This window comes from Phocoena sinus, chromosome 19 (assembly GCF_008692025.1).
Source record: "Phocoena sinus isolate mPhoSin1 chromosome 19, mPhoSin1.pri, whole genome shotgun sequence".
Lineage (NCBI taxonomy): Eukaryota > Metazoa > Chordata > Mammalia > Artiodactyla > Phocoenidae > Phocoena > Phocoena sinus.
The window spans coordinates 5,485,852-5,512,193 of record NC_045781.1 but is presented as its reverse complement, the minus strand read 5'-3'; the positions used below and the strand labels follow the sequence as shown (position 1 = coordinate 5,512,193).

The 26,342-nt window shown below is 53.7% G+C and overlaps 2 protein-coding genes across 13 annotated transcripts; one reads left to right on the top strand and one right to left on the bottom strand.

Moving 5' to 3' along the window:
- The first annotated feature begins 1,625 nt into the window (after nucleotides 1-1,625).
- Nucleotides 1,626-21,530, top strand: SPACA6 (sperm acrosome associated 6). 12 transcript variants are annotated; one of them, XM_032612802.1, is made up of 9 exons: nucleotides 1,626-3,309; nucleotides 4,212-4,289; nucleotides 10,388-10,456; nucleotides 11,175-11,198; nucleotides 11,564-11,641; nucleotides 11,771-11,880; nucleotides 12,309-12,465; nucleotides 12,551-12,761; nucleotides 13,037-13,128. In XM_032612802.1, exons 1-9 carry the CDS (start codon nucleotides 3,096-3,098, stop codon nucleotides 13,068-13,070), a joined length of 975 nt encoding a protein of 324 aa, XP_032468693.1. In that variant the 5' UTR covers nucleotides 1,626-3,095; the 3' UTR covers nucleotides 13,071-13,128. The 12 variants fall into 12 exon arrangements, 7 of the variants coding, with proteins under 7 accessions (XP_032468693.1, XP_032468689.1, XP_032468687.1 ...); XM_032612798.1 differs by adding an exon at nucleotides 20,669-20,776 and having other exon boundaries at nucleotides 3,297-4,289; nucleotides 13,037-13,075; XM_032612796.1 differs by adding an exon at nucleotides 14,812-15,175 and having other exon boundaries at nucleotides 3,297-4,289; nucleotides 13,037-13,075.
- HAS1 (hyaluronan synthase 1) lies at nucleotides 15,262-26,342 on the bottom strand. The gene is made up of 5 exons (XM_032612729.1): nucleotides 26,282-26,342; nucleotides 22,361-23,065; nucleotides 20,685-20,910; nucleotides 19,945-20,077; nucleotides 15,262-17,764 (listed from the first exon to the last, which is right to left on the bottom strand). The coding sequence occupies exons 1-5, from the start codon at nucleotides 26,288-26,290 to the stop codon at nucleotides 17,089-17,091; spliced, it is 1,749 nt and encodes a 582-aa protein (XP_032468620.1). The 5' UTR covers nucleotides 26,291-26,342; the 3' UTR covers nucleotides 15,262-17,088.

Here is a 26,342-nt window from a genome sequence, read left to right as displayed (position 1 = left end):
CAGAATTCCAGAATGCGAACCCCTAGCCCCCTTTACCCCAAGATCCAGGAGTCTGGGCCTCCAACCTCTCCTCCCCTCGGACCTGGGGCTCCACGTTCCATCCCCCGCTCTCCACGAAAGCCCGGTGTTCGGGCCCCCAGCCCCTTCCTGCCCAGAACCCAGGAGTCCCCACCTCCTCTTTAGCCCCAGCTGGAGTCCAGCCCTCTGGGGGTTAAAGGGGCGGGGCCAACTGGTTGCCATGGTGCCAGACTGTTTGGGTCTGCTCTCTGACCCTTGGGGGCTCCCCAGGGTCTGCAGAGAGGGGGAGGGGGACCCAGACCTGGGGGAAGTCCAGCGCCAACCTTTTCCCCAAATCTGGCCTATGGGCCCAGGGAGTTCGGGCCTCCACCAAGGCCTTGTCCAGTGACCTTGAACAAGTCCTGACCCTTCTCTCTGGGCCTCAGTTTTCCCGAGGAGAAATGTGTGGGAGGAGTGGGGAGATGCTCAGGTCCTGCAAATCTTTAAGATTCTCAGCTTCCCCTCTGCTCTCACCCCCCTCCTCAGGCCCCAGGCAGCCCCGGGGCATGCTGGGAACCCAGGCCTGGGCTCTGGGCCAGGTTGTTGGGTGGGGGGGCGGCGGGGGCAGCCTCCTCCCTTCCCCTTCCTCCCCACCTTGGCCTGACTCTCGCCCCCGCCTGAGGGTCTGGGAGGTTGGGAAGGAGGGAAGGGGAACGAGAGCGGGGACCGTAGACCCGTCTCTGGCCCCTTCCTCCCCCCTTGCCGCCTCCGCCCCCTTCCCGCCTCTCCTCCCCCTCCTCAGTAGGTCGCTACCCCGGCCCTGGGCCCCTTCTCCAGCCACCCCAGCTCCAGACCTGGCTCCGAGCTGCTGCGAGGGGGAGGGAGAGAGGGAAGGAGAAAGGGAGAGAGAGAGAGAGAGAGAGAGAGAGAGAGAGAGAGAGAGAAGGGGAGGGAGGGAAGGAAGGAGAGAGACCTAGGAGGGAGGGAGGGAGAAAGGGAGAGAGAAAAGGAGAGAGACAGAGACAGAGGGGAGCGAAGGAGACAGAGGGATGGAGAGAAGGCGGGCAGCGAGAGGGAGGCAAACAGGAAAAAGGGGGAGAGGAGAGTGAGACAGGGAAATTGAGGGAGAGAGAGAAGGAGAGGGACAAAGACGGGGTGGCAGGGAGAAGAGGAGGGTGAAAGACAGAAGGGAAAGGAAAAGAAAGAGAAAAGAGAAAGGAGAGAGAACCAGGAGGCGGGGAGAGGAGAGAGAGAGGACTGAGCAAGGAGAAGGCCGAGCTGAGGGGGAGGGTGGGCAGCGCAGAGCGGGGAGAAGCGTGCAGAGGCTGGAGGAAATGGAGACCAGGTAAGACGGAGACTGAGCCAGCGGCAACACGGCAGGACGGGGAGAGAGAACCAGAAAGATGGAGATGGAGCCGGAGACAGTGAGAGCAAGACAGACGAGCGCTGGACAGAGGCGGAGGCTCTCAGGTGCAGACTCAGCCCAGGGGTGGGGAAGCGTGGGTGCTGGTCCCGCCACCTTGCAGGCCTGGCCCCTCCCACTCACCAGCTGACTGGGGCTCAGCCTTCCCACCTGCAAAATGGGGGTGCTGATGGCACCTTGAGCCCCTGCCTGCCACATGACAGAGGCCTGGGGCGGTATCAGCGCTCAGGGATCGTAGCTGTCAGTGTTGTGCATGTTGAGAGGCCAAAAGAAGGGAAGAGAGAGGGGAAAAAATACCCAGAAAGGCTTTGACGGTTTTGTATCCCGTGGGCGGTCTCCACACCGGTCCTGGATTTCTGAATCTGACAGGTAGGTAGGGAACTGTCTTGTCCAAGGGACCAAACTCCAAAACAGGGGAGGTTCCCTCTGACCCGGGATCCAGGAAGCCAGGCTGTGTCTTCTCCAAGGAGGCAGGCCTGGCCGGACTCCCAGGTCTGAGTGAGGGGGCTGGGGGGCCTGGCTTCCTGGGTCCCCAGTGGAGAAGGGGGCTGTGGACTTGGGCTTCTGAATCTGGGGGAGGAGAGGAGGCTAGGGGGCCTGGATTGCGGGGACCCGTGGGGAGGAAGGGGCCTGGGGCCTGAATTCTTGGGTCCCTGGTGAGGAAGGGGCCGAGGGGCTGACTCCTGGGTTCCTTGGGGAGGAGGGGGCCGGGGGCTCGCATTCCTGGGTCCTGGCACCCACCCGTAGAACCGACCTTGCGGGGCCTTCGCCGCACACAAGCTCGTGTCTGTGGGTCCGTGTCGGGGGCTCACCATCGCGGCTGGGGCCTCCCCGGCCCTCCCCGCCCTCCCTGGCCCCCGTCTGTCCGTCCAGTCCATCCGTCTGTCTGTCCACCTGCCGCGCCCCCCGGGCTGAGGTAGGAGGTTGTATAGTTGAGGAGGACACCCACGGAGATCACTATACGGCCTCCTAGCTTTCCCCAGGCTGCGCCCTGCACGGGACGGCCCGGCGGGGACCTCTGACCCCGGTCCCCTGCCCCACCCCGCCAGGCTGGGGAGAGGGGCTGCCGCAGGGATCGTGGGAGGAGAGGCTGGGCTGTTCCTCGTGTCCTCGTCCCTACATTCCTTCCTGCCCCTTCCCTCAAAGAGTTTCTCTCCCATCAAGATATCTCTGCTTTGCTTCCTCTCTGTCTCTCCATCTCCGCTGGGTCTCTGCACAGTGACCTCTGAGACCCTGTCTCCATCTGTCTCTTATGGTGCTTTCTGGGTCTCTGACGCTCCCGCTGTCTCTCCATGGCTTGGTTTCTGTCTTTCGGGCCCTCACGGTGTCTCTGTGCCATGTCCATTTCTGCTGCACCCCACTACCACACCCCAGGGCTTGGCGGGCCCCCGCACACCGTACTGCCGGCCTCTGGGTCCCTGAGACCCTTTAACCTGTGAGGACGTCCAGGGTCACAGGTGAGGTTCTTGGGAGCCTGGCATCCGGCCCAGCCATCAGCCTGGGGTCCGACCCCTGACCCCTGACCGGACACACCCTTCCTCCCTGAAAACCCTGGAGCCTGACATTGGACTGGAGACTGAAACCCGACCTCTGACCCTGTATCTTGAGCCCCTCCCCCACACCACTGTGACCTCACAAAAGTCTCCAGCTTCTCCACAGGCTGAGACCATCCGCTATGGCCCTTCTGGCCGCAGGGAGCGCTGTGCCGTCCGCCCTGGTGGCCCTCATGGTCTTCCGGGCCTCCGCCTGGGCCTGTCTCCTCTGCTTCACGTCTTACAATGAGCGCCTCCAAATCTGCCAGATCTTCGCCGGCCTGGAGAGCCCCGACCTCGGGAAGTGTGAGGAGGCCTTAACAGATGCCTTTAAGGGCCTCCAGGACACTGAAATCAGTGAGGAGACACCCCACATCCTCCAGGGCCCCGAGGGGGGCATGTGGAGGGAGGGACCAGAGAGGCCTGGAGAGACTGAGGGGAACAAAGGCTCAGAGACGGGAGGATGGAGACTTTGCGGGGGCCAGAGACTCAGAGACAGGAGGACAGAGGCTTTGCGGGGGCCAGAGACTCAGAGACGGGAGGACAGAGACTTTGCTGGGGCCAGAGACGGGAGGACAGAGACTTTGCGGGGGCCAGAGACTCAGACAGGAGGACAAAGGCTTTGCGGGGGCCAGAGACTCAGAGACAGGAGGACAGAGGCTTTGCGGGGGCCAGAGACTCAGAGACGGGAGGACAGAGGCTTTGCGGGGGCCAGAGACTCAGAGACAGGAGGACAGAGGCTTTGCGGGGGCCAGAGACTCAGAGACGGGAGGACAGAGACTTTGCGGGGGCCAGAGACTCAGAGACAGGAGGACAGAGGCTTTGCGGGGGCCAGAGACGGGAGGACAGAGACTTTGCGGGGGCCAGAGACTCAGAGACAGGAGGACAGATGTTTTGCGGGGGCCAGAGACTCAGAGACAGGAGGACAGAGACTTTGCGGGGGCCAAAGACTCAGAGACGGGAGGACAGAGGCTTTGCGGGGGCCAGAGACGGGAGGACAGAGGCTTTGCGGGGACCAGAGACTCAGAGACGGGAGGACAGAGGCTTTGCGGGGGCCAGAGACAGGAGAACAGAGACTTTGCGGGGGCCAGAGACTCAGAGACGGGAGGACAGAGACTTTGCAGGGGCCAGAGGCTCAGAGACGGGAGGACAGAGGCTTTGCGGGGGCCAGAGACTCAGAGAGAGGCAGAGGAAGGTCCACTTTGGGGATGTGGTGTTGGGGGAACCGCTTCGCCCCAGCTCCTGCCTCCGACCCCCAGACTACGATGAAAGGAGCCACCTGCACGACGCCTTCACCCAGATGACCCACTCCCTGCAGGAGGTGGCCGCTGCCCAGGGTGAGTGGGGCGGGGCCGGCAGCGGTGGGAGATGTGGGCTTGGAGCCCCCAGGAGATGGATGTTTGTGCGGGGGGAAAGCCCAGAACTTGACAGTGATCTCGGAGGAGGTGACGCTTGGAAGCTGAGGGAGCTGGGCAGCCTTGTCGGGGAGAGGAGATGGGCAGGGGCTGGTGGAGACAGTGCAGAAGTAACTTAGAGTCTCAAGCCAGCTGGGATCAGGGAGATGTGCGTTCTGACCTCACTGTGTGGCTTGCCCTCTTCCTGGCTATGAGATTCTGGATGCATCACGGCCCCGCCGCCCCCCCGGGCCTCAACTTACCCATCTGAGAGATGGGACAATCTCCTTGCCTCCCAGGGTGGCCTCAGAGCTCAGTGAGAGGCAGGGCTCCTCCAGTGAGACAGACTTCAGGGAAGAGATCGTCCTCTAGGATAAAACACACATATTCCCTACAGTTAACAAAATAATTCCACATTTTTGACATGTGAGGCTATTAGGGGGCCGGAAGACAGGTAGGAGCAGGGAGAGAGAGGATGATTCAGGTGACAGCTGTGAAGGGAGACAGGCACACGTGACAGCCTTGGGGTGGGTGAGACACACACTCCAGAGAAACACATGCATGTGCCGGTGGGGAGGGACCTCAGGGCTGGGGCGACCCTTGCGACCGAGGGACAGCATGAGCAGTGATCGCAGCAGGCCACCGTGGTCACGTGACACAGGATCCCCCCCCACCCCCACGCCCGCAGTGTGCTGGAGACTGGGGGTGGGAGCGCTCACTGCTTTGCAGCATTAACTGGCCACGTCAGTGGTCTGGGGGCTCTGCACTCATTTCTACATCTTAGCTGTTACTTCTTTCGCTTCCTGCTCTTGCCACGGAGCTTCTTTGACAAAGATCCCTAAGCATGAGGAGGTTCCCATCTATCCAGGGGGCGCCCGGGGGGTCCAGCATGGAGAAGACTTCAGCTGCGGATCCCCTACCCCCAAAGGGAGAGCTGAGGAACTCAGAGCTGACTGGGGAGGAGGGAGGAAGATTCCAGGAGATGCCTGTTCTCCCTGGTTTAGGCCAACTTGTCACACAAGGTTTTGAAAAGAGCAGAAACAAGTCCAGCTCTGAGTGTAGAAGACCCTGGCGAGGGCTGTGTGTGGGACCGACTGGAGCAGGGGAGAGAGTGGAGGCTGGGAGGCCTGGGTGGAGGCTGCTGTGAAGGAAGCCAGAGCTGGGGTGGGGATTGTGAAGGTGGAGAAGAGGGAATCGGGTAGAGAGAGTCAAGGGCAGGAGGGATGGGGCTTGGATCTGATGAGCTGTTCAGGAAAAGGGGAAGAGGAGGATTAGGGACCGTGTCCGTGGTCTGCCTCCGTGCCTGAGGGGGCAGTGGGTCATCCCTGAGACCGGGAGCCTGGGAGGAAGAGCAGGGGTGGGGGCAGATGGCCAGCTGGGCGAGGATGTAATGACTGCGAGGGGCCTGGGGGACATCCAGGGTTCAGCTGGGAGTCAGGGAGACTTGACACTCTGTCCTGAAGGAGCAGGGCTGTGAGCCGGGGAAGGGCAGGGTCAGCTCTGCATGTAGAAAGATCCTCTGGGGCCACATGGAGGACGGACTGGAGGGAGACTGGAGGCTGGGAGAAGCTGTTACTCCACAGATATTTATTGAATGTGCCAGGAACACCACCAGGGACACAGCTGTGACCGAAACCGCAAGCCACCTGCCCTCAGGTTGCTTATGTTGATTATTAAACATAACAAGTGAAATGCCGTTGATGTCAGTTGGTGATCTGTGCTGTGGAGGAAAACAGAAGGGGAACAGAACGGGGTGGCCATTGGGGTGATCAGGAGAGTTGCAAATGAGAAGGTCCAATTGAGCAAAGACTGGAACGAGGGGACAGTGAGAGCCATGCAGATAACCTGGGAAGAGAGCTTCCAGGCAGAGGGGAGAGCCAGTGCAAAGGCCCTGGGGCCAGTGGTTCTCTAGCCCCACGGTGTATGTCAGACTCTCCTGGGAGCTTATTAAAGTGCAGACTCCTGGGCCCCTCTCTCTGTTTCTGAGCAGTAGGTCTGAGGTGGGGCCCAGAAATGGACATTGCTAACAAGTTCCCAGGAGCTGCTGCTGCTGTTCTAGGGACACACTTTGAGAACCACTATGGTGGGCCCTTGGTCTGACTTTAGCCAAGGTGGCTCCTCTTTCCAGCTTATACTCAGTGACCATCACTTTAGCCAGTCTCTTCGGCTTTTGCTCTTGATATGGGGAAGCCACTGGAAGATTTTTAAGGAAGGAGGGGGTCTGACTAAGGCCACATGGGTCAAGGGCAGAAGCAGAGAGACCAGTGAGGTCAGTGGTGGCTCGGACCAGATGTGGTGGTTCAGGTGGGCCCAGACCAACCTGCCCCTTATATGGAAAATGCTGTGTTTTGTTTATATATTTTTTTGCTGGCCACTCAGTGTGGCATGCGGGATCTTAGTTCCCTGAACAGGGATCGAACCCATGCCCCCTGCAGTGGAAGCTCAGAGTCTAAACCACTGGACCACCAGTGACGTCCTGGCAGAGTTACTTGTTAATTATCTTCCTAAAGGATATCCTTGTATCAGCCCTATGAGGTGGAGTTTTATAGCCCCATTTTCCAGATGGGCAAGTTGGGGCTCAGCTAGACAGGGAGGATGGACCCAGGAGATGTCTGGACCAGACATATATGGGGTGAGGGGTATGGGGAGAATCGAGGATGACTCCCGGGTCTCTCCCAAATGGAGGACCTGAGAGATGGACGTGCTGACTCAGAGTGGCTCCCGGTGGTGGCAGGTGACACTGTTAGTGTATATAAACCATGGAATGGATAATATGGTGTCAAGGAGGGCAGTGTATGTACCACAGGTAGTAGTCGCATGTGGAGGCTCTGGAGTTGGACCACCTGGGTTCAAATCTAGCTATGTGACCTTGGGCTGCCTTCCTAACCTCTCTGTGCCTTGGTTTCCCCATCTCAAACTTGGGGATGGTAATACCAGTAGTTGACCCTTCTATGACACGGTGTGCCAGGCACCATTCCAAGCACTTAGAGACATTATCCCACATGGTCATTAAATGGTACCTGGCACATAGTTTGGAAGGGGAATGCTTTTATGTTGTATGACATTAAATCCTCCCCGCCAACCCTGTGAGGTAGACACCAATATTGTCCCCGTTTTATGAACGAGGAAACTGAGGATCAGGAAGGTTAAATACTTGGCCGAGGTCACATAGGGAGGAGGATGTGTGATGGCTAGCTCAGGTGTGTGACAGGTGTGTTTATCATTGGAAGAGACAGGACTCAAACCCAGATGATCAGAAACAGTTGAAGTTCCTAATGAAGCACCTCTTTGGGGGGAGACTTTATAACATCCACCCGCGCCCCCTTGTGGTTCAGTTGATATAGCCCCTGCCCCTTGGCGTCTCCGGTTATTTCACTCCATCCCTACTTTACTCCCATGCTTCTCCCCTGCCCCATGGCTGACTTGGTGTATCCCTTCCCCGTGAGTCATTTGGTTTGGTCCACAGATATTCCTTAGATGCCTCCTCCAACATCCTGGCCTCTCATTTGAGCACCCGACTCGGACCACATCCTCCCGACCATCCTGCCATCTCCAGACCACATGCCTGCCTTGTGGCCAAGGAGAGACCACTAAGTCCTTGACCCCTCATTTTGAACCTGCTTCCTGGCTTCAGCACCCCCTCCAGCTTCTACCCAATGATCATCACTTCAGCCATTCTCTTGCCAATTTTCTCAATTCCCTTCTGTTTTGTATGGTTTTAAATTGCAGAGAAACCTGCAATGGCTTAAGTAAGCTAGAAGTTTATTTCTCCCATAAAAAATAAGTCTTGAGGTAGGCACTTAAGGCTAGTATGGCAGCTCCATTTTCCTGGGAACCCAAGCCCCTTCCAGCTTTCTGCCTTACCATCTTAGGGTATACCCCCTTATCCTCATGGTCCTTTATAACTGCTAGAGCGCCAGCCATCAAATCTAAGTTTCAGGCAACAGGATGGAGGAAGGGGAAGGGGTCAATAATATGTCACCATTTCTCTCTTAAGCCTGCTTTCTGTAACTCACACATGACATTTGCACTTAATCTCAAGGAGCAGAAGTTGGTCATATGATCACAGCTAAGTCACATGACCACAACTAGCTGCAAGGGAGGTTGGGAAATGCAGTCTTTTAGCTGAAGCCAGGAAGGGTGCTTTCTCAGCTAAAATGCAGTATTATGTTACTAAAGAGAAAATAGATATTTTGAGGCAACTGGCAATCCCTGTGTATTTGTTTGCTAGGGCTGCTGTAACAAAATACCACAAACTGGGTGGCTTAAATAACAGAAATTTATTTGTTCACAATTTTGGAGGCTAGAAGTCCAAAATCAAGGAGTCAGTGTCAGCAGGGTTGGTTTCTTCTGAGGCCTCTCTCCTTGGCTTGTAGATGACTGGCTTCCCTCTGTGTCTGTGTCCAAATTTCCTATTCTTCTAAGGACATCAGTCATATTGGATTAAGGCCCACCCTAAAGACCTCATTTTAACCTAATTACCTCCTTAAGACTCTATCTCCAAGTACAGTTACATTCTGAAGGACTGGGGGTTAGGACTTCAACATATGAATTTGGGAGGGAGACAATTCAGCCCATAGGATACTGCCACGTTTCTTGATTTCCAAAACCACCCATCCACTTTGAAATGATGGGTAAATCATTCCACCCATCCACTTTGAAAAAGCCCCAAAACATTATAGCTTGGAGGCCATTTCAGTGGTCAAAACTCAAACATCCATAAGGACAGAGAACATAAAAAGAGTGAGGGACTTCCCTGGTGGTTAGGACTCCACGCTTCCACTGCAGGGGGCACAGGTTCGATACCTGGTCGGGGAACTAAGATCCCACATGGTGCCATGTAGCATGCCAAAAAAAAAAAAAAAAAAATTAAAGAAGAGAAAGAAAAGAAAGGGGGAAAAGAGGAGTGAAAGAGGGATAGAAATGAAGAGGCTGGGAGCTCTGTAAAAGTGGGTGTGTGCCCTGTCTGAAGGGGGAGGCTGCCTCATGGAAATACAGTCTCTCTTACAGCTCTTCCAAGTTTCTTAAAGGGATGCCAAACATTTTATGTGACTTTTCCCAAATTTTATATGATGGCAACTGGTTCATTTTAAAAAACACTTTCCAGGCCAAATATAACACATCCAAAGGATGGATTGGGGTCACTGCCTCCAGCTGTGGTCTCCATTCCAGTTGGATCCTGGAATTCATTCTATACCTACTTATTTCTAAGACTCAGGGCCCTCTCCTGGGTTCTGAGGACATAGCACTAAGAGACAGACTTAAATGATCACTATGTATATATAAAATATGTATTTGCGGGCTTCCCTGGTGGCGCAGTGGTTGAGAATCCACCTGCCGATGCAGGGGACACGGGTTCGTGCCCCGGTCCGGGAAGATCCCACATGCCGCGGAGCGGCTGGGTCCGTGAGCCATGGCCGCTGAGCCTGCGCGTCCGGAGCCTGTGCTCTGCGACGGGAGAGGCCACAGCAGTGAGAGGCCCGCGTACCGGAAAAAAAAAAATGTATTTGCAAACTGGTGAGAGCTATAATGGAATGAATGCAGCACTATTAGAGACAAAAATAGGGGACTGGATTAGATTATACTTGTCAGGGAAAACCTCTAAGGAGGTGGCACAATGTGTGACATGAAGGATGAGTAGGAGTAGGGGTAGAGATGTGCTGGAAACTGAAGGTGGCACGTGCAAAGGCCCTGAAGTGCTAGAGAATATGGCTCTTTTCATATTAGGGGAAATGAAAGGTGGGTATTAGGGATGGAGTAGAGAGGGAGAGTAAGCCAGACCATAGAGCCTCATAGGCCTTGGAAGAAATGTGATCTTTATCCTCCCCTTTCCCCTCAACAAGATAACACAGATGATGCTGAGGGGTTCCATCAGAGAGGTTAGTCCAGAGTCAGCAGAAGGAAGGAGATTTGGGGATTTGTCAGCCTTTGGGGTAGACAGGGGCTGGGGGAGGGGCACAGGCACGATGACAGCGAGTCCTGTCAAGCTCGGCCAGTCTTCGGGAAGAGTCTTTACTACAAGGACTCCCTCTACCCTCCAGGGTCCTTTCGGGTTGCCTTTCCTCATGCCGCGGAGAAAATGCAGAAGGTTATATCACAGCTTAAAGAAGGTAAAATAGACCATCTCCTTCCCCTAGGCACAGACAATTAGAAAACCCCACTCCCGAGACCCCCATCTGCTCCCTTCAGCGCAAACCCCTGGCCCGCTCTCTGAGCCGAGCTTCCCTTGGTGGGTCACTCGGGACACAGCCTCTTCCTCTGCTTGGACCACTCTGGGTCCGGCCCCGCCCCTCCGACGGAAGGTTATCTCTAGCTGGGACGCTTCTTAGGACGGTCCTGTCCCAGATTAGCCCGGGCCTCTCCCTGTATCTCTGTGTCTGGCCCTGTGCACTCTGAAAGGTTTCCTTTCCAACCGGGCCGCCTTAGGGGCTACTTCCAGCCTGATCACACCTCTAACCGGGCCCCCTAGTTAGACTTTGTCCCCTCCGAGCATCGCCCAGGATCTAAGCCCGCCCCGTTTGACGGAATACACCGGAACTGGCCCTGCTTCCTTGGTGAGAGCAGCAGGCCTGCCGCCCTTTTCCCCCCACCCCGTCCTAGACGCTAACAGCAGGCCTGTGCCTGACCTCTTAGTGGAATGCTGCAGGCCTGGCCCCGCCTACAGGTGGAATGCTGCAGGCTTGGTCCCGCCCCCTAGGTGGACCGCGTCAGGCCTGGCTCTGTCCTCTTGGAGGAATGCATCCGGCCCAGAAACGTTTCCTCTAGGGGAACTTCAGGTGGGCACCTGCCGCGACTTCCAGGGTAGTAACGCTTGCTTTGTCTCCGCAGTCCAGGCCTGCATCCGTCCCTGCGGTAAGCACATCATTCAGAGCTCAGAATTGCGGGGGAAGCGGGGTGGTAGGGGTCGAAACCTGGGACAAATGGGAGAGGACGGGTGAGCCTCTGATCCGAAGGGGGCCAATACGAGCCCCGGGGAAAAGTAAGTAAACCAGGTATTGTTCACAAACCTCATAAAAGGCGGGTCCGAAAACCAAAGCAAACCAATAGGGATCCTAGAGGCTGGAGCGTGGTGAGAGCTGGCCAATGAGCACAGGGAAGGCGGGGCCCAGATTCTGTCTGGCAGGTAGAATCCAAGGTTAAATAGACCTTAAGGTGGCCGAAGGGACCCGGACTAGGGGAGGCAGATGGCGCCCAGATCCAGCGTTCCCGTCCCATAGGACTCCAGGAGGTCGCCCGGCGTTTCCGCTGCCGAGGATGCTACTCTACGGTCTGCGACCTCCCGTTAGACTGCCCAGGTGAGGGGCGTGGCCTTGAAGGGCAAGAAACCTGAAAAACTGGAAAAGGGAGCTGAGTGCGGAGGGGGCGTGGTCTGGGGCGGGGCCGGACGTGGGCGGGCCGAGGCGGTGATGAGGACTTGTCTTCAGTTCAGGACTTGACGGTGACTCGGGGTCATCAGGCTATGTTCTTTTGCACTGTGAACTTCCAGCTGCCTAAGGAAGAGATCACCTATTCCTGGAAGTTCGCAGGAGGAGGTGTGAGTCGGGGAGGGTCCAGCATGAAGACGGGAGGCGGGTTATGCTTTACTAGAGGATGGGGAGTCAGGATGCAGAGGGTGGGACTCGGTCTAGATTCAGACTTCGTGTAAGGGGAGGGTCTCGGCATTTAAGGGTAAGGGGCAAGCTCACAATGCAGAACCAGAGCTCAGGGGTGGGTTATCCGTAGTTTTCGGCGGGAGAGCAAATACTAGGCCCAAGAGGCGGAGTCAAGACTTAGGAGGCGGGCCTATGCGTGAAAGATCGGCGAATAAGAGCTGAGGGTGGGGCCAGGGCTCAGAAAGTCGCGGTCTAGCTCGGGGGCGGGGCTTTACGTTGTGGTTTGGCGAGTCGGGGCGGAGAGAATCTCTTCTGGGCCCGGGGCTGGGGGCCCTCCTCCTCTCGCCGCTCCAGCCCAAGCGTCCCGCAGCTCCGGACTCAGGACCTGTCCTACTTCCGAGAGATTCCGCGGGCCCGAGGATACCTGGCACGGATCCGGCCGGTGCAGCCCACGCACCGCGGGACCTTCTCTTGCGTGATCACACACGACCAGCGCCCCCTGGCGCGGCTCTACTTCTTTCTGAATGGTGCGGGCGGGGCGGAGCTGCGCGGCAGGGGCGGGGCTACGTGAGGGGTGGGGCTCGTGCCCGGCTGACGTGCGCGTCCCCGCAGTGACAGGTCCGCCACCGCGCGGGGAGACTGAGCTCCAGGTCTCTTTTCGGGAAGTGTTGCGCTGGACGCCACGGGAGGGGGAGATGATCGAACCCTGGACGCCCAGCCTGGGCGAGCTGCTGGCCAGGCCCGAGGCTCTAACGCCGGGCAATCAGTGCCTGCTCGCGGCCGCTATGGCCTTAGCCTCAGCCAGTGCGACCGTGCTGGCGTGGTGAGTCCCTGGGACCCCAGAATCCCAGCATCTGGCTCTCCGTTCCCAGCCCCTCCTCCCTCAGATCCAGAAGTCTGAGTCGCCAGACCCTCTTAGGAGTCCAGGCCCCCACCCTGTCCTTCCTCAGACCAGGAGTCATAACCCCCAACCCCTATTTTCTCAGATCTAAGAGTCCAAGCCCTATCACCCACCTTTGGGACCTAGGCTCCTGGACCCAGATTTCTGGTCCCCAGCCTCTCCCACACACACACACGAACATCTCCTTTTTTCCCCAGGATGTTCTTTCGATGGTACTGCAGCGGCGACTAACAAAGGTATCTTTTTTATCCTATTTCCATCCCTAAAATAAAGAATCTATTTCAGCTCTCTAGATTCTTTCATCTTCGAAGGTGGTCACTACTAACTTAGGAGGAAGAGTGGCACACCCCAAAGATGCCCAGGTGCCCATGCCCCCATAACGACGGTAATAGGCGCAGCTGTCGCAGTGCACGTCCTGTAATGAGGCTTTAGGTGCAAGCCCAGACCCCTCCCCGGATTTCTGGCAGCATCCTGGACATTTCCACCTGCAGCAGTCACCCTTAAAGAGTCCTTGATATCGCCCTGAAAGCCTGTTCTTCCCCCCAGACTTTCTTGCTGTCATAAAGGGCACCATCATCCACCCAGCTGCTCAACCAGAGATCGAAGCTGCGTTTAATTCCTCCTCCACTTCCAATCTAGTTCCAGATCTCAGCCTTTTCAATTCCTAAATATCTCATGGAGATGCTCTCTCTCTGTGGTCCGCCACCGTCTCTTGTGTGGATCACTGCAGCAGCCAGTCCCCACTGGCCTCCCTGCCTCTGCTCAGGCTTGTGTCAGTGCAGTGCATTCTCCACAAAGCAGCCAGAGTGATTTTTTTTTTTTTTTTTTTTTTTGCTACTTTGGCTAAGGTTTTATTTATTTATTTATTTATTTATTTATTTATTTATTTATTTATTTATTTATTTTGCGGTACGCGGGCCTCTCACTGCTGTGGCCTCTCCCGTTGCGGAGCACAGGCTCCGGACGCGCAGGCTCAGCGGCCATGGCTCATGGGCCCAGCCGCTCCACGGCATGTGGGATCTTCCCGGACCGGGGCACGAACCCGTGTCCCCTGCACCGGCAGGCGGACTCTCAACCACTGCGCCACCAGGGAAGCCCTAAGGTTTTATTTTTTTTAATTTTTACTAGACTGTAGTTGATTTACAATACTGTACAGCAAAGTGAATCAGTTATACATATACACATATCTACTCCTTTTTAGATTCTTTTCCCATACAGATCATTAACAGAGTATTGAGTAGAGTTCCCTGTGCTCTACAGTAGGTCCTTATTAGTTATCTATTTTATATATAGTAGTGTGTATATGTCAATCCCAATCTCTAGAGTGATATTCTGAAGTCTGTCAGATCAGGTCACTCCTCTGCTCAGAACCCTTCAGTGGCTCCCCATTGCCATTGGAACAAAATCCAGTTCCTTGCGAAGGCCTCCAAAGGCCCCCAAGGTTCTGGTTAACTTTGTCCCAGCCCACTCTTCCCCCTTGATCTTTCTATCTTGCAGTTCCTCTGGCCTTTGCTCATTCGTTGTATTCATCATGATTCTTCTCATTCTCTCCAGGACCTGGGTACATACTAGTTTCTGCCTAGAATAATGTTCCCTTTTTTGTCTAGTTAACTCAGTTATGATTTCCCCTGAATGGCCTTTACATGCATTGACCCATTTAATCTCCAGGACAAGGCTGTGTGGGCGGACACTGTGTTTATGTGCCTGACTCCACCTCCCTCTCCTCCCCCTCTTTACTCTCTAGCCCCACTGGCCTTCTTTATTTTGTCCCTTGAACATGCAAAGTTCAGTCCTGTCCCTGGGCCTTTGCACATGCTGTTCTTCCTACTTGAAATGACTTTACTCTGAACCTCACAAAGCCACCTCCCTCTCATTGCACAGGTCCCAGCTCAAATGTCACCTCTGACGACTCCCCTCCTCCCACATGACATCCCCCTATTTTATTTTATTTTTTATTTTTTTATTTTTTTTGGCTGTGCCACGAGGTTTGGTGGATCTTGGTTCCTGACCAGGGATCGAACCCGGGCCCTCAACAATGAAAGCACTGAGCCCTAACCACTGGATCACCAGGGAGTTCCCAACATCCCCCTATTTTAGCTTGTGCATTATACGTGTTCAGACCTAATGTAAACTTATTTTTTAATTTGGTTTTGTGTCTTCCCCACTTAAAAGGTAAGCTCCTTTATATTCTTATTCACCGATGTGTTCCCCTTCACTGATTCATTCAATCAGCAAATATTTACTGAGCGTTTACTATGTGCCAGGCATTTTCAAGGCACCGTAGACACAGCAATGAAGAAATCAGAACAGACAAAAATCTGCACCCTCAAGATAGGCGGAGGGGATTAAGAGATACAAACTATTATGTATAAAATAAATACGCTACAAGGATATAATGTACGGCACAAGGAATATAGCCAATATTTTATAATAACTTTAAGTGGAGTATAATCTACAAATTATTGAATCTGTTGTATGCCTGAAACTTATATAATATTGTACATCAGCTGTACTTTAATTTAAAAAAAATCTGCACCCTCATGGAGTTTAGATTCTCATCGATGGTCAAAAAATAAACAAGAAAATTATGTAAAAATGTGCACCAAGGCATATGATAATATATGTGATGAAGAAAATAAAGCAGGGAAACAGATAGGGGATGTCAGGGGGAGGAGGGTAGCAATAGGATCTTTGGACAAGGCCCCACCCAAGAAGGTGCCCCTAGAATAAAGACTTGAAGGGGATGAGGTATGACCTATGTGGATAAATGTGTTAAGAGCGCTCCAGGCAAAAGAAACAGCAGGAGCAAAAGCCCTGAGGCAGGGGTGTTTCTGGTGTGTGGAAGAACAGCCAGGAGTTCAATCCACTGGGAGCAGGGCTTTAGGAAATGAGTATGCAGTGAGGTCAGAGAGAACACAGGGGACCAGTTCATGCAGGACCTTGGCCACCCTAAGCTCTTGATTTTCCTCCGTATGAGATCATGGTGGTTTTTGAGCCAAGGAATGTCATGATTTGATTTGATTTACATAGCTCCTGCATGGCTAACAGACCGTAGGGGGCAAGGGTGGAAGCAGAGGTCACTGTTAGGTGGTAGTCCAGGCATGAGGTAGCAGGGAAGAGATGCAGCTCGGGGACAAAGCAGTGACAGTGAAGCTGAGGAGCGGTGGTCCTAGATCTGTCATGTAGGTAGAACCAGTGGGATCTGCTGACGGGTCAGCATGTCGGATATGAAAGAAAAGACAGGGGTCAGGATCAATGGTCAGGACAGCAGCAATGTCCAGTAGAACTCTGCCCTGATGGAAACGTTCTAGACCTGCCCTGTCCAGTATGGCAGCCACCAGCCACATGTGGCCATGAAGCACCAGAATTGTGGCCAGTGCAACTGAGGAACTGAATTTCTAATCTTTAATAGTTTTCATAATTTAAATCGTCCCACCTCTGTGACACCAGAAGTCATAGAGGCATGTGTCTGGGTATCCTTCACTAGGGATCACAGTCTCTTTGCTTAATTGACTAGGAGCTCCTGGAAGGCAAATTCTGCCTCTTAATTGCTTCTGTATTTGCAAACCTGGCAAAGTGTGTGGAATTCAACAGGAAATTGATAAATGTTTTTGTGGCCGATTGAATCAAAGAATGAATGAAATGAGATGATAGTGTCGGGTACATAGTAGGTGCTCTGTAAGTATCTGAATGAAGAGTTGAGAAATTCCACCCTCAAAACAACCCTGATCCATGGGACCCCTATCACTACGTTCCAAAGAGGGAGTCCAGGCTCCGAGGAAGGAGGGTATCCTGTCTAGTTTCAAACAGCTGGCACCCCAGATGGAGCCACGAATTCCCAGTTCTCAACCATTCAGCCCCCTTAATTCTCAAAAAAAAAAATAAAAAGAAGACGAACGGAGGAGGTAGGCTCGGAAGAAAATAAAATTATTATATCCTAATCACACAGTACAAATGGAGGTTAAATAACAGGGAGAAATCGGGGACCACAGGACAGCATGTGGGGGCCCATTCCCCCCCACCCCTAAAAACCCACACCCTGTTCAATAAATACCCCTCCCAAGAGACCCAGAGTTGCCAGCCCCCAAAGAGTCCAGGCTGAAGAGTCTTGGGTCAAGCCCCTCACTTCACAGAGGAGGGCAACTGAGGCCCAGAGGGTCACCCGGCAAGTTCGTGGTTCCGGGGACCCTGGTAGGTCTCCTCTGGCCGCCCCCGGACCCCCCTGAGCGGGCGCCCCGCGCACCTGGACTCACACCTGGACGCGGTAGCCCTCCGCTCGCCTCCGGCAGAGCCTCCGCACCCGCACCCAGTAGAAGGTCAGCATGATGGCCCAGTAGCCCACGTAGGCGCCGGCCCCCGCGGCCAGGTGGCGGGCCTCGGCCGCGCGGGAGGGGCCGCTCCAGTCGGCCCGGGCCTCGCGCACCACGCTGCGGACCAGCCCCCCGAGCAGCAGCAGCGCCCAGAGGGCCAGCGGCAGCACCGGGACGTAGTTGGCGGCCAGCTGGCGGCGGCCCGACGTGCCCCAGCCGCTCTGGTTCATGGTCGCCAGCGCCAGGAACTTGGCGGGCAGGAGGCCGCCCATGTAGAGGGGCGCGTAGAGCGAGAGCAGAAGCATCCGCAGGCAGCCCCGCAGCCAGGCCGCGAAGGCCGCCTTGGCCAGCGCCACGCCCTGCACGCACAGCAGCACCCAGAGCAGCGCCCACGGGCGGCCCGCGTAGAAGAGCCGGAGCACCGTGGCCGCCACGAAGAAGGGGAAGAGGCCCGAGACCACCGCCTCGTAGGTCATCCACGCGTGGTGCCGGTGCCACCAGAGCGCGTTGTACAGCCACTCGCGGAAGTACGACTTGGACCAGCGCGTCTGCTGGCTCAGCCAGCGCAGGAAGGATGAGGGCGTCTCCGAGTAGCAGCGGGACCGCGAGGTGTACCTGGGCGGGTGGGAGGAGGCAGGGCCGTCAGCGCGGCTCTCCTTGGGGCCCCCGGACAGAGAGCGGGAGCCAGAAATGGCCATGGGGCAAGTTTTCTCGACCTCTGTGGGCCTCGGGGTTCTTGATGCCCACCTGCGTCCTTGGACTCTTTAATCAGTAGAAATTGATAAAAGGCCAGAGGAGAAATTCCAGTAAGGCTTTACTGGGACTCCTGCTGCAAGTAACAGGTTCCCTGGCTCGCTGGGGGAAGGGGGAGGGGACACGGGGACGAGCTGGTCCCTTCCACGGGGTGAGGGTCGGGGCGGATCTGTGGGTGGGCTGGAGGGGGTAGCTTAGGTGGTCTGCCCAGCGCCTTGGTGGTGCCGTAGGCAGGGATCGTGCGCATGCGCAGGACCCTGCTTTTGCTCCCCACACCTCAGAAGTGGCGGTTGAGTTTGGGCCTTTTTGTATCTTGTTGTTCATAATTTGCCCCAACCGCGTATGTGTGCAGTTATTTTTAGTCTCTTATAGTTTCTTTGTATTTTGTTGCTGGAGGAGAGGTGTTGTTTAGGCGCAAGCACTGCAGTAAAGGGCCCCAGGTCCCAGGTCCCAGCCTGTCTCATTCTCCTGTGTGAAATGGGGTCAATAATGGTTCCTACCTAATAGATGAGGATTAAACGCTAAGTGCTTAGGACCAGTACATAGTACTTGCTCAATAGATGATAACGACTACTACTATTTTTATTATGACTAATCTAACTACTGGCATTACTATTATCACTGTGGTATTACTAATGCTATCACTAATCTATTACGAATACTATTCTTGGCAGGCACCATGGTGAGGAACAAGCCAGGCATGGTTCCTACCTAGGGTAACCCATGCGTTAGAGCTTCTCCATGGAACCATCAAGCTCCCTTCCAGTGGCTCTGCCAGACATTACTAATCAATCCCTCCCCGGTTTCCAGCCCAGCCCACGCAAAGCTAGAATCGCTTGTACGGAGCATGACCTTAGGTGGCCTCCAGCAGTCAGTTTGTTAGGAGGGGTCAAACTAGTCTATCCCCGCGGGCACTGTTTGACGGTGTCCAGTCTCCTTCCCCTGTGTCACTTGGCATCCTCAGTGGCCTCCCTGCTAATCCTCTTCCTCCCTGCAGTCTGTACTCAAAACAGCTGGAGGGATCCTGTTAGAGCAACATGCCACCCCTCTGCTCAAACCCCCTCCTCGTGGCTCCCTCATCTTAGTTCACAGTTCTTACTGTGGCGCACAAGCCTTTCATGCGTGGACACCTCCAGCCCCACCCCCGTGGACTCTCTGTCCTCTCCTGACACTCTCTCCCTTGCTGCACTATTTTCCCACCCATCCTTATCTTACCCTAATTTAACATTTCACTCCCTATCTAGAAACTTCCTGGCTTTATGTGTCACCTTCACGTGATCGTTATCTAATACACCGTATGTTCTACTTGCGTATTTTATTTATTGTCTGTCTCCCCAGTCAATGTAAGCATGAATTTGCATCTCTTTTGTTTGCTGCTGCATCCCCAGAGCTGAAAACCTCGGCAGCACTTAAAGAATATTTGTCAAGTGAATGAATGCCCGGGTTCCCTTGGTATACCCCGAGTTGTCTCTGGTGCTGTCACTGAGTCGAACTTCATAGAAATCCCTTTCCCCTGAACTTCACTGGTCTAGCCCATACACCCACCGAGCCTCATTGAATCACACCTCTTCTTCCTGAAGCACTTACTAGAGTTGAGGCACTCCCCTCCTCTCCCACTTGAATCTTCTCACTCACTCTCTCACTAGTGAGATCCCACTCCATCGATCTCTTTCTCTCCCCACAGATTGGGGTAATCTGTGCTCTCTGTGGTAGAGCCATCTTGCCCCATCTGAGGTTGTACCTTCTAGGTGGAATTCCCACCCTCACCTTGCCCTACTTAGAAGGGTCCACTGGGTCACACGGTTCAATGCAAATGCCCCTATGGTATCTTCCACTCTCCCCTAAAGTCTCACTGGGTGTTGCTCCCTGATCCAACACAAATGCCACTTGTGCTCCATATGGCTTCTTTTCCTCTCCCCTAAAAGCTCACTTGAAATTTACTTTAGGTTTGGAGAGTTTCCAGCACAGGCACACACACACACACACGTGTGGATACTCATTGGCCTCTGCACGCACCCAAACACCCTGTCCCCTCGGCTTACTTGGTGGCATAGCCCATGCTAAGCATGCGGTTGGTGAGGTGACGGTCATCCCCAAAGGTGCAGTGGGTGCCCAGGAACTTCTGGTTGTACCAGGCCTCAAGGAACTGCTGGAGGAGGTTGTTCCTATATAGGCCTAGGTGCAGAAGGGGAGTACAGGAGCGTCAGCCTCTCCTGTTGCCAACACCATCCCCAGCCCTAGCTCCAAACCAACTCGTCTCCAATCCCAACCCCATCCTTAACCATCTTAATCCCATTCTCAACCCATCTCCAGTGACAACTCCAGCCCCAGTCCTGTTCTCAACCTCAAATCCCTCCTCACCCCCACACCCATCCCAAACTTGCCCCAGTCCTGTTGCTGACCCACACCCACTTTGACTGCAAACCCATCCCCAATCTCACATCCATTCTCAGCCCCATCTGCTACCCATCCTCATCCAAAAACCCATCTCCAACCCTAAACCTAGCACCAACACTGTCCTTGACTCCAAACCCATCTCTTCTCCTTCCCCAAACCCTCCCCCTGCCCCAATCCCAATCCCCAACCACAGCCTTTCTCCAGCCCATTCCCAACACCAAAAGCCATCCCCACCTCCAGCTTCCAATCTTATCCCTATCCCCAGTTCCTGCCCCAGCCCCATCTTTGTCCCCAATCTCAATCACGTCTTCCATCCATTCTGGCTCCCCTTCTCCCTTCCCTCTCTGCCCCATCCATGGCCCTCCCAAGCCCTACCCCTGCTCACCTAGGGGACCACTGATGCAGGACACGCAGTGGAAGTAGCTCTGGCAAGCCCGCTCCACGTTGAAGGCCACCCAGTACCGCAGGCTGCTTAGGAAGCTGACCCAGGAGTCCAGAGGGTTAAGGATCCGCACGTCGCCCCCAACAGCCCCTACCCGGGGGTCCTCGTCTAGCACCTGCACCAGCTCCAGCAGTGCCACAGGGTCCAGCCTCGTGTCTGAGTCACAGACCTGTCAGGTGGAAGGGACCAGGGTCAGCCGAGATCCCTGCATGGGGTTGGTAATTGAGGGGAGGGCACCAAGGGAAGGGGAGCAGCTGGGACACTCTGCAGCCAATCTGAACACAACTTTGAATTTTTTAGTCACTTTCTTTCTTTCTTTCTTTTTTTTTTTTTTTTTTTCAGTACGCGGGCCTCTCGCTGTCGCGGCCTCTCCCGTTGCGGAGCACAGGCTCCGGACGCGCAGGCTCAGCGGCCATGGCTCACGGGCCCAGCCGCTCCGCGGCATGTGGGATCTTCCCGGACCGGGGCACGAACCCGTGTCCCCTGCATCGGCAGGCGGACTCTCAACCACTACGCCACCAGGGAAGTCCTTCTCTTCCTGGTCTTGAGGAGGCGAGCTGCCATGAGTTCTATGATGGCAAAGAAACAAATTCTGCCAACAAACACATGAGCCTGGAAGAGGTCCCTGAGCGCTAGATAAAACCCAGCTCCAGCTGACGTCATGACTGCAGCCTGATGATACCACGAACAGAGGATCCAGTTAAGCTTTGCCCAGACCCCTAACCCGTGGAAGCTCTGAGACAATAAATGTGTTTTGTTTCAAGCTGCCACATGTGCGGAAATTTGTCGTGCAGCAATTAAAAAAAAAACAAGGCAGTGCGTTAATGAATGAACCACTACATTGAATGGATGAATGAACGCCAAGGTGAACAAATAAATCTCTATGTTGAATAGATAGGTAAACGGATGGGTGAATGGACAAGAGAATCTCAACGCTGAACGAACGAGGAAGGGAAGAAACACAATGCACCAATCTCTACATTTAGTGGATAAGTGAATGAATACGTGAATGCGTGATCGCCGTATTGGATGGACAGATGGATGCACGAATGAGTAAAAGAAAGAATCTCTACATTAGATGAAGAAAAGATGGAATCTGCATTGAATGAGTGAGTAAATAAAGGAATGAATGAGCTCTATATTGGCTGATTAGATGAATGAATGAGTGAAGAACAAAAAGGACTACAATGAAAGAAGGAAAGGGAAGAGGGAGGGAGACATTCTGTATAGAATGGATGAATGAATCTTTATGTTGAATGGATGGGTAAACGGATGGATGAGTGAATGACTGAGTTAAGGAAAGTCTCCGCATCAAATGGATAAATGAGCGAAGACACGAGAGAAAGAAGGAAGAAATCTCTTCGTTGAGTGGATAAATGAATGAACAAAAATAAATGCGTGATCTCCCTATTGGACAGGTGGATAAATGGGCGTATGAATGATTGAGGGAAGGAAAGAATCTCTCCACGGAATGGGTGGATGAATAAAGGAAGGAAAGAAGAGGTTCATTCTAATCTCTAGATTGAATGAGGGATCCGAGGGAAGTGGGATTCGGGGTGTTAGGGCCACGCATGCGGTGCGTGCCTTCCACCCGAGTGCCTCGGGTGCCTTCCACTCACCTGCACGTAGTCCACCGAGTCGCCGAGCGCCTTGAAGGCGGTGTACATGACCTCGCGCTTGCCGCCCCAGCGCTGCGCCACGCACACGCACCTGCGCGTCCTCACCAGCGCCTCCACCGCCAGCCGCCCGGGATCCTCGGCCTCCACCTCCCGGTAGGCGCCCTCGCCCGCCGCGCCCGCCGCCGCAGGTTCCCACGGCTGGTGGTAGTTGCTGTCCCACACGTAGGTGGCGGGGTCCTCGTCGGCGAAGACCTCGCGGAACATGTCGACCATGTAGAGGTCCTCGGCGCGGTTGCCGTCCACCACCATGAGGATGTGCAGCCGCGCACGCGGGTACACGAGGGCGCGCGCGGACACCAGGCACTGGCGCAGGTACGCGGGGTCCTCCTGGTATGCGGAGATGGTCAGCGCCACGCTGCGCGCCGTGGCAGCGTCCGGAGGGCCCCGCGCCGCCGCCCGCCGCGCCGCCGCCGCCACCCGCCGGTGCTCCAGGTACGCGAAGAGGCTCTGCGCCACCAGGTGCACCGAGAGGAAGGCCCCGTAGAGGCCGAAGGCCAGGAGGCCGTAGCGATCCGAGGCCAGCGGCACGCCGGCGGCGTAAGCCCAGGTCATGAGGCCCAGGATGAGCAGCGCGAAGGCGATGGTCAGCACCCTCCGGGCCAGGCCGGAGCAGTGGCGGGCTGCAGGGCTGGGCTTGGGCACGTCCTGCCAGGGAGCGGAGAGAGGGGATAGGAAAGGGAAGAGGGTCCTGAAATGCCTCCAAGGGGAAAGAACCCCCTCCCTGGGTTTTGTTTCCAGGCCAGTGATAACATACCCTTTTCGTAAAGAAAATCCCCTGGGTACTGCAAAGTTATTTTCATTAACGAAAATAAATGTGGCAAACAGTTATCGAGGCTGAATGCCTGCTTCAATTGATTCTAATACATTTTTTTTCACATTTTTAACAGCTTTTAAATCCACGAAGATTACACTCAGTGGAGTGTCACAGTTTAATTAACAAAGGTTTCCCGCCTCCTTCTTAGTGGCACAGAAAATAATGGTTCATCTCATAAAGGTTTCTCAGTGTTAAGATAATACTAGTAATACTAATATACATCTAAAAGAAGAGAATGCAATGTGATATGCGCCAGGCAGTGCTCTAAACCTTTCATAGGAACTAACTTATTTGAGTCCTCGCAACAGCCCTATAAGGTAGGTACTATGATTACCATCCCCATTTTACAGATGAGGCAACTGACTCACACAGAGATGCAGCAACCTGCCCAAGGTCTGCCTGGAAAGCAGAGAAGCCAAGTTTTTTGTTTGTTGCATTTAAGAAAATTGTTATTGCAGTATAGTTGACTAACAGTGTTGTGTTAATTTCTGCTGTACAGCAGTGATTCAGTTAAACGTATATATTCTTTTTCATATGCTTTTCCATTATAATTTATCACAGGATATTGAATATAGTTCCCTGTGCTATACAGGAAGACCTTGTTGTTTATCCATTCTATATAGAATAGTTTGCATCTGCTAATCCCAAACTCCCAATCCTTCCCTCCTCCCCCTTGGCAACCACAAGTCTGTCAGAGAAGCCAAGATTTGAACCCTAAGAATCCAATCACTAAACCACAACCTTACATACTGGCTTTACTCCTCAGGAGCGCCCCGGGGCACAGATAGTGTTTCCTGCTGCCACCATACAGATGGCAAAACTGAGGATTGATTAGCCAGGAGGAGTGGCTGGCAGGGCCAGGTGTCCAGTACATGTGGCTGGTACAGCTCAGAATCAAAGGGGAGGAGGTGCCTCTGTTTTCTCATCTGTAAAATGGGGGTTTAGCCCCTTCCATGTGCCAAGCACTGCTCCATGGGAGGTAGGTACTGTTACCCCCTCCTGTTACAAGTAAGGAAACTGAGGCATCAGGAGGTGTATTCTCTCGTCCAAGGTCCTAGGCTCCACCGTCCTCTATGCTAAACCGCCTCCTCTGTCACCAGTTCCCATCTCTTGGGCTTATGATGAGTTAAATGAATCACTAAGCTGTAGAGCTGCACTGTCCAATAAGGGACCCACCAGCCACATGTGGCTACAGGACGCTTGAAATGTAACCCGTACCACTGAGGAACTGGATTTTTCATTTTATTCGATTTAAATGTTTAAATTTAGATAATGATCCTTAATTCAGTTATTGGAAAGCTTCTATGCCTGTTTGGAACAAGTAGGGTCTGTGAAGCTTCTTTTTCAACTAAATTTTACAAAATCTAAAAATACAGATCAAGTATCTCCAGTGAAAATATAGCATCTTCATGAGATGGGCCACACATCTGGATTATGAAGCCTGAACGTGGGGAAAAAAAGAAAGTAAAGTATCCCATTCATATTTTTGCGTTGATTACATACTGAAATGATAATATTTTTGATATATAGTGAGGGTCGGCATACTATGGCCTCCTTTTTCACTACGGCCCCGCAAGCTAAGATTAGTTTTTATGTTTTTAGAAGGTTGAAAAAAGTGAAAAGAAGAAAAATACTTTGTGGCACACGAAGATTTTATGAATATACACACTATTATGTGTAAAATAAACAACAAGGACCTACTGTATAGCACAGGGAAGTATACCCAATATTTTGTAATAACTTATATGGGAAAAGAATCTGTAAAAATATATATATAACTGAATTACACTGCTGTGCACCTGAAACTAAGAGGACATTGTCAATCAACTATACTTCAATAAAAATAAAGAAATAAAGAGAATTATATGAAATTCCAACGTCAGCGTCCTTACATCGTATTATTGGCACACCACGCTCATCTGATTACGTATTGTACACAGCTTGATTTCTCACTATGCCAATACTCAATGGTATGGCCCTCAAAACCCCAAATATTGACTGTCTGGCCTGGTACTGAAAAAGTTTGCCGACTCCTGATAGCTTGGGTTAAAGAAAATGTTATTATTAAAGTTAATTGCACCTGTTTCTTTTTCTCTTTTTAGTGTGGTTACTAGAAATTTTTAAATTATGTATGTGGCTTATATTATGTTTCTCTCTAGGGCGGAGCTAAGGTACAGCTTTTAGCCTGGTTCTAGTAACCGGTCAGTATTAGCAAGTATTATTTCTTCTGGAATCCTCCTTCTCTGTCTCTGCCTGAGTTTCTGGGGGTGGCCCAATTCATGCTGGGCATCAGCGAGACGGCTGGGTACCTGGAGGGTTCTAAACCCAACAACAGTCATGATAACACGTGTCGGCTATGGACGCACAACTCCACACGTATACTCACACGTGATGAGAGACACACAGAGCGTGCCCCCATAGGAAAACACTCATGTTCTGAAAGATGACTCCAGACACCTGCCCTTAGAATTTAGTGATCCTGAAACTAACCGACATCAGCCCCCCTCCACCACCACTGACAGCCACACAGGTGAACTCCAGGACACACGCCCTTCAGCAGGAAGGAGAAACACCAGGAAGAGATGCCCAGGCGGCAACCAACACACAGACACCCACCCGTGGGTCTGGAGCAATGGGGCAGATGCAAATTTCAGAAAAAAATAGTAACCGTTGAGACTGAACCATATGAAATTGCTATTTTCACCAGTCAAGAGAGACGGGAGATTGGCGACTTCATTTGGCTCCACTTCATATATACTGAACACCTGAAAGTAAAACCCAGAGCCCCGTGTCAAGCAAAGACAGCTCTCCTCTCCCTTTCCTGGGCACACAGACGTGCACGGATTCATAGTCAGGTCAACACCGTCAGGCCCCATCTGACACGCGTACAGGCGGGATGGCACACACTCACAGGGTCGCTGTCCGGCACCGGAGCACACGCGAGCTCCCCAGCACTGGCGGTTCCCCGCACACACGTGGTCGCACACGTGCTGGTGGTCCCCCGCCCGCACAGCCGCAGTCACACACACACGCACTCACACACACACCTGTCTCATCGCTGTGGGTCCGGCGGGCCTCTCTCCTCTCCTGATGGCTGCTCCCCGAGTC

Bases quoted from the DNA above. Each gene is read 5' to 3' on its own strand.
- SPACA6 (XM_032612798.1), top strand. From the start codon at position 3,416: ATGGAGACTTTGCGGGGGCCAGAGACTCAGAGACAGGAGGACAGAGGC. The intron at 12,466-12,550 runs GTGCGGGCGGGG...GCGTCCCCGCAG, and splicing joins GCTCTACTTCTTTCTGAATG to TGACAGGTCCGCCACCGCGC. The intron at 12,762-13,036 runs GTGAGTCCCTGG...TTTTTTCCCCAG, and splicing joins AGTGCGACCGTGCTGGCGTG to GATGTTCTTTCGATGGTACT.
- HAS1 (XM_032612729.1), bottom strand. The intron at 20,911-22,360 runs GTGAGTGGAAGG...TCCACCTGACAG, and splicing joins ACTCGGTGGACTACGTGCAG to GTCTGTGACTCAGACACGAG. The intron at 17,765-19,944 runs GTAAGCCGAGGG...CCACCCGCCCAG, and splicing joins AGCATGGGCTATGCCACCAA to GTACACCTCGCGGTCCCGCT.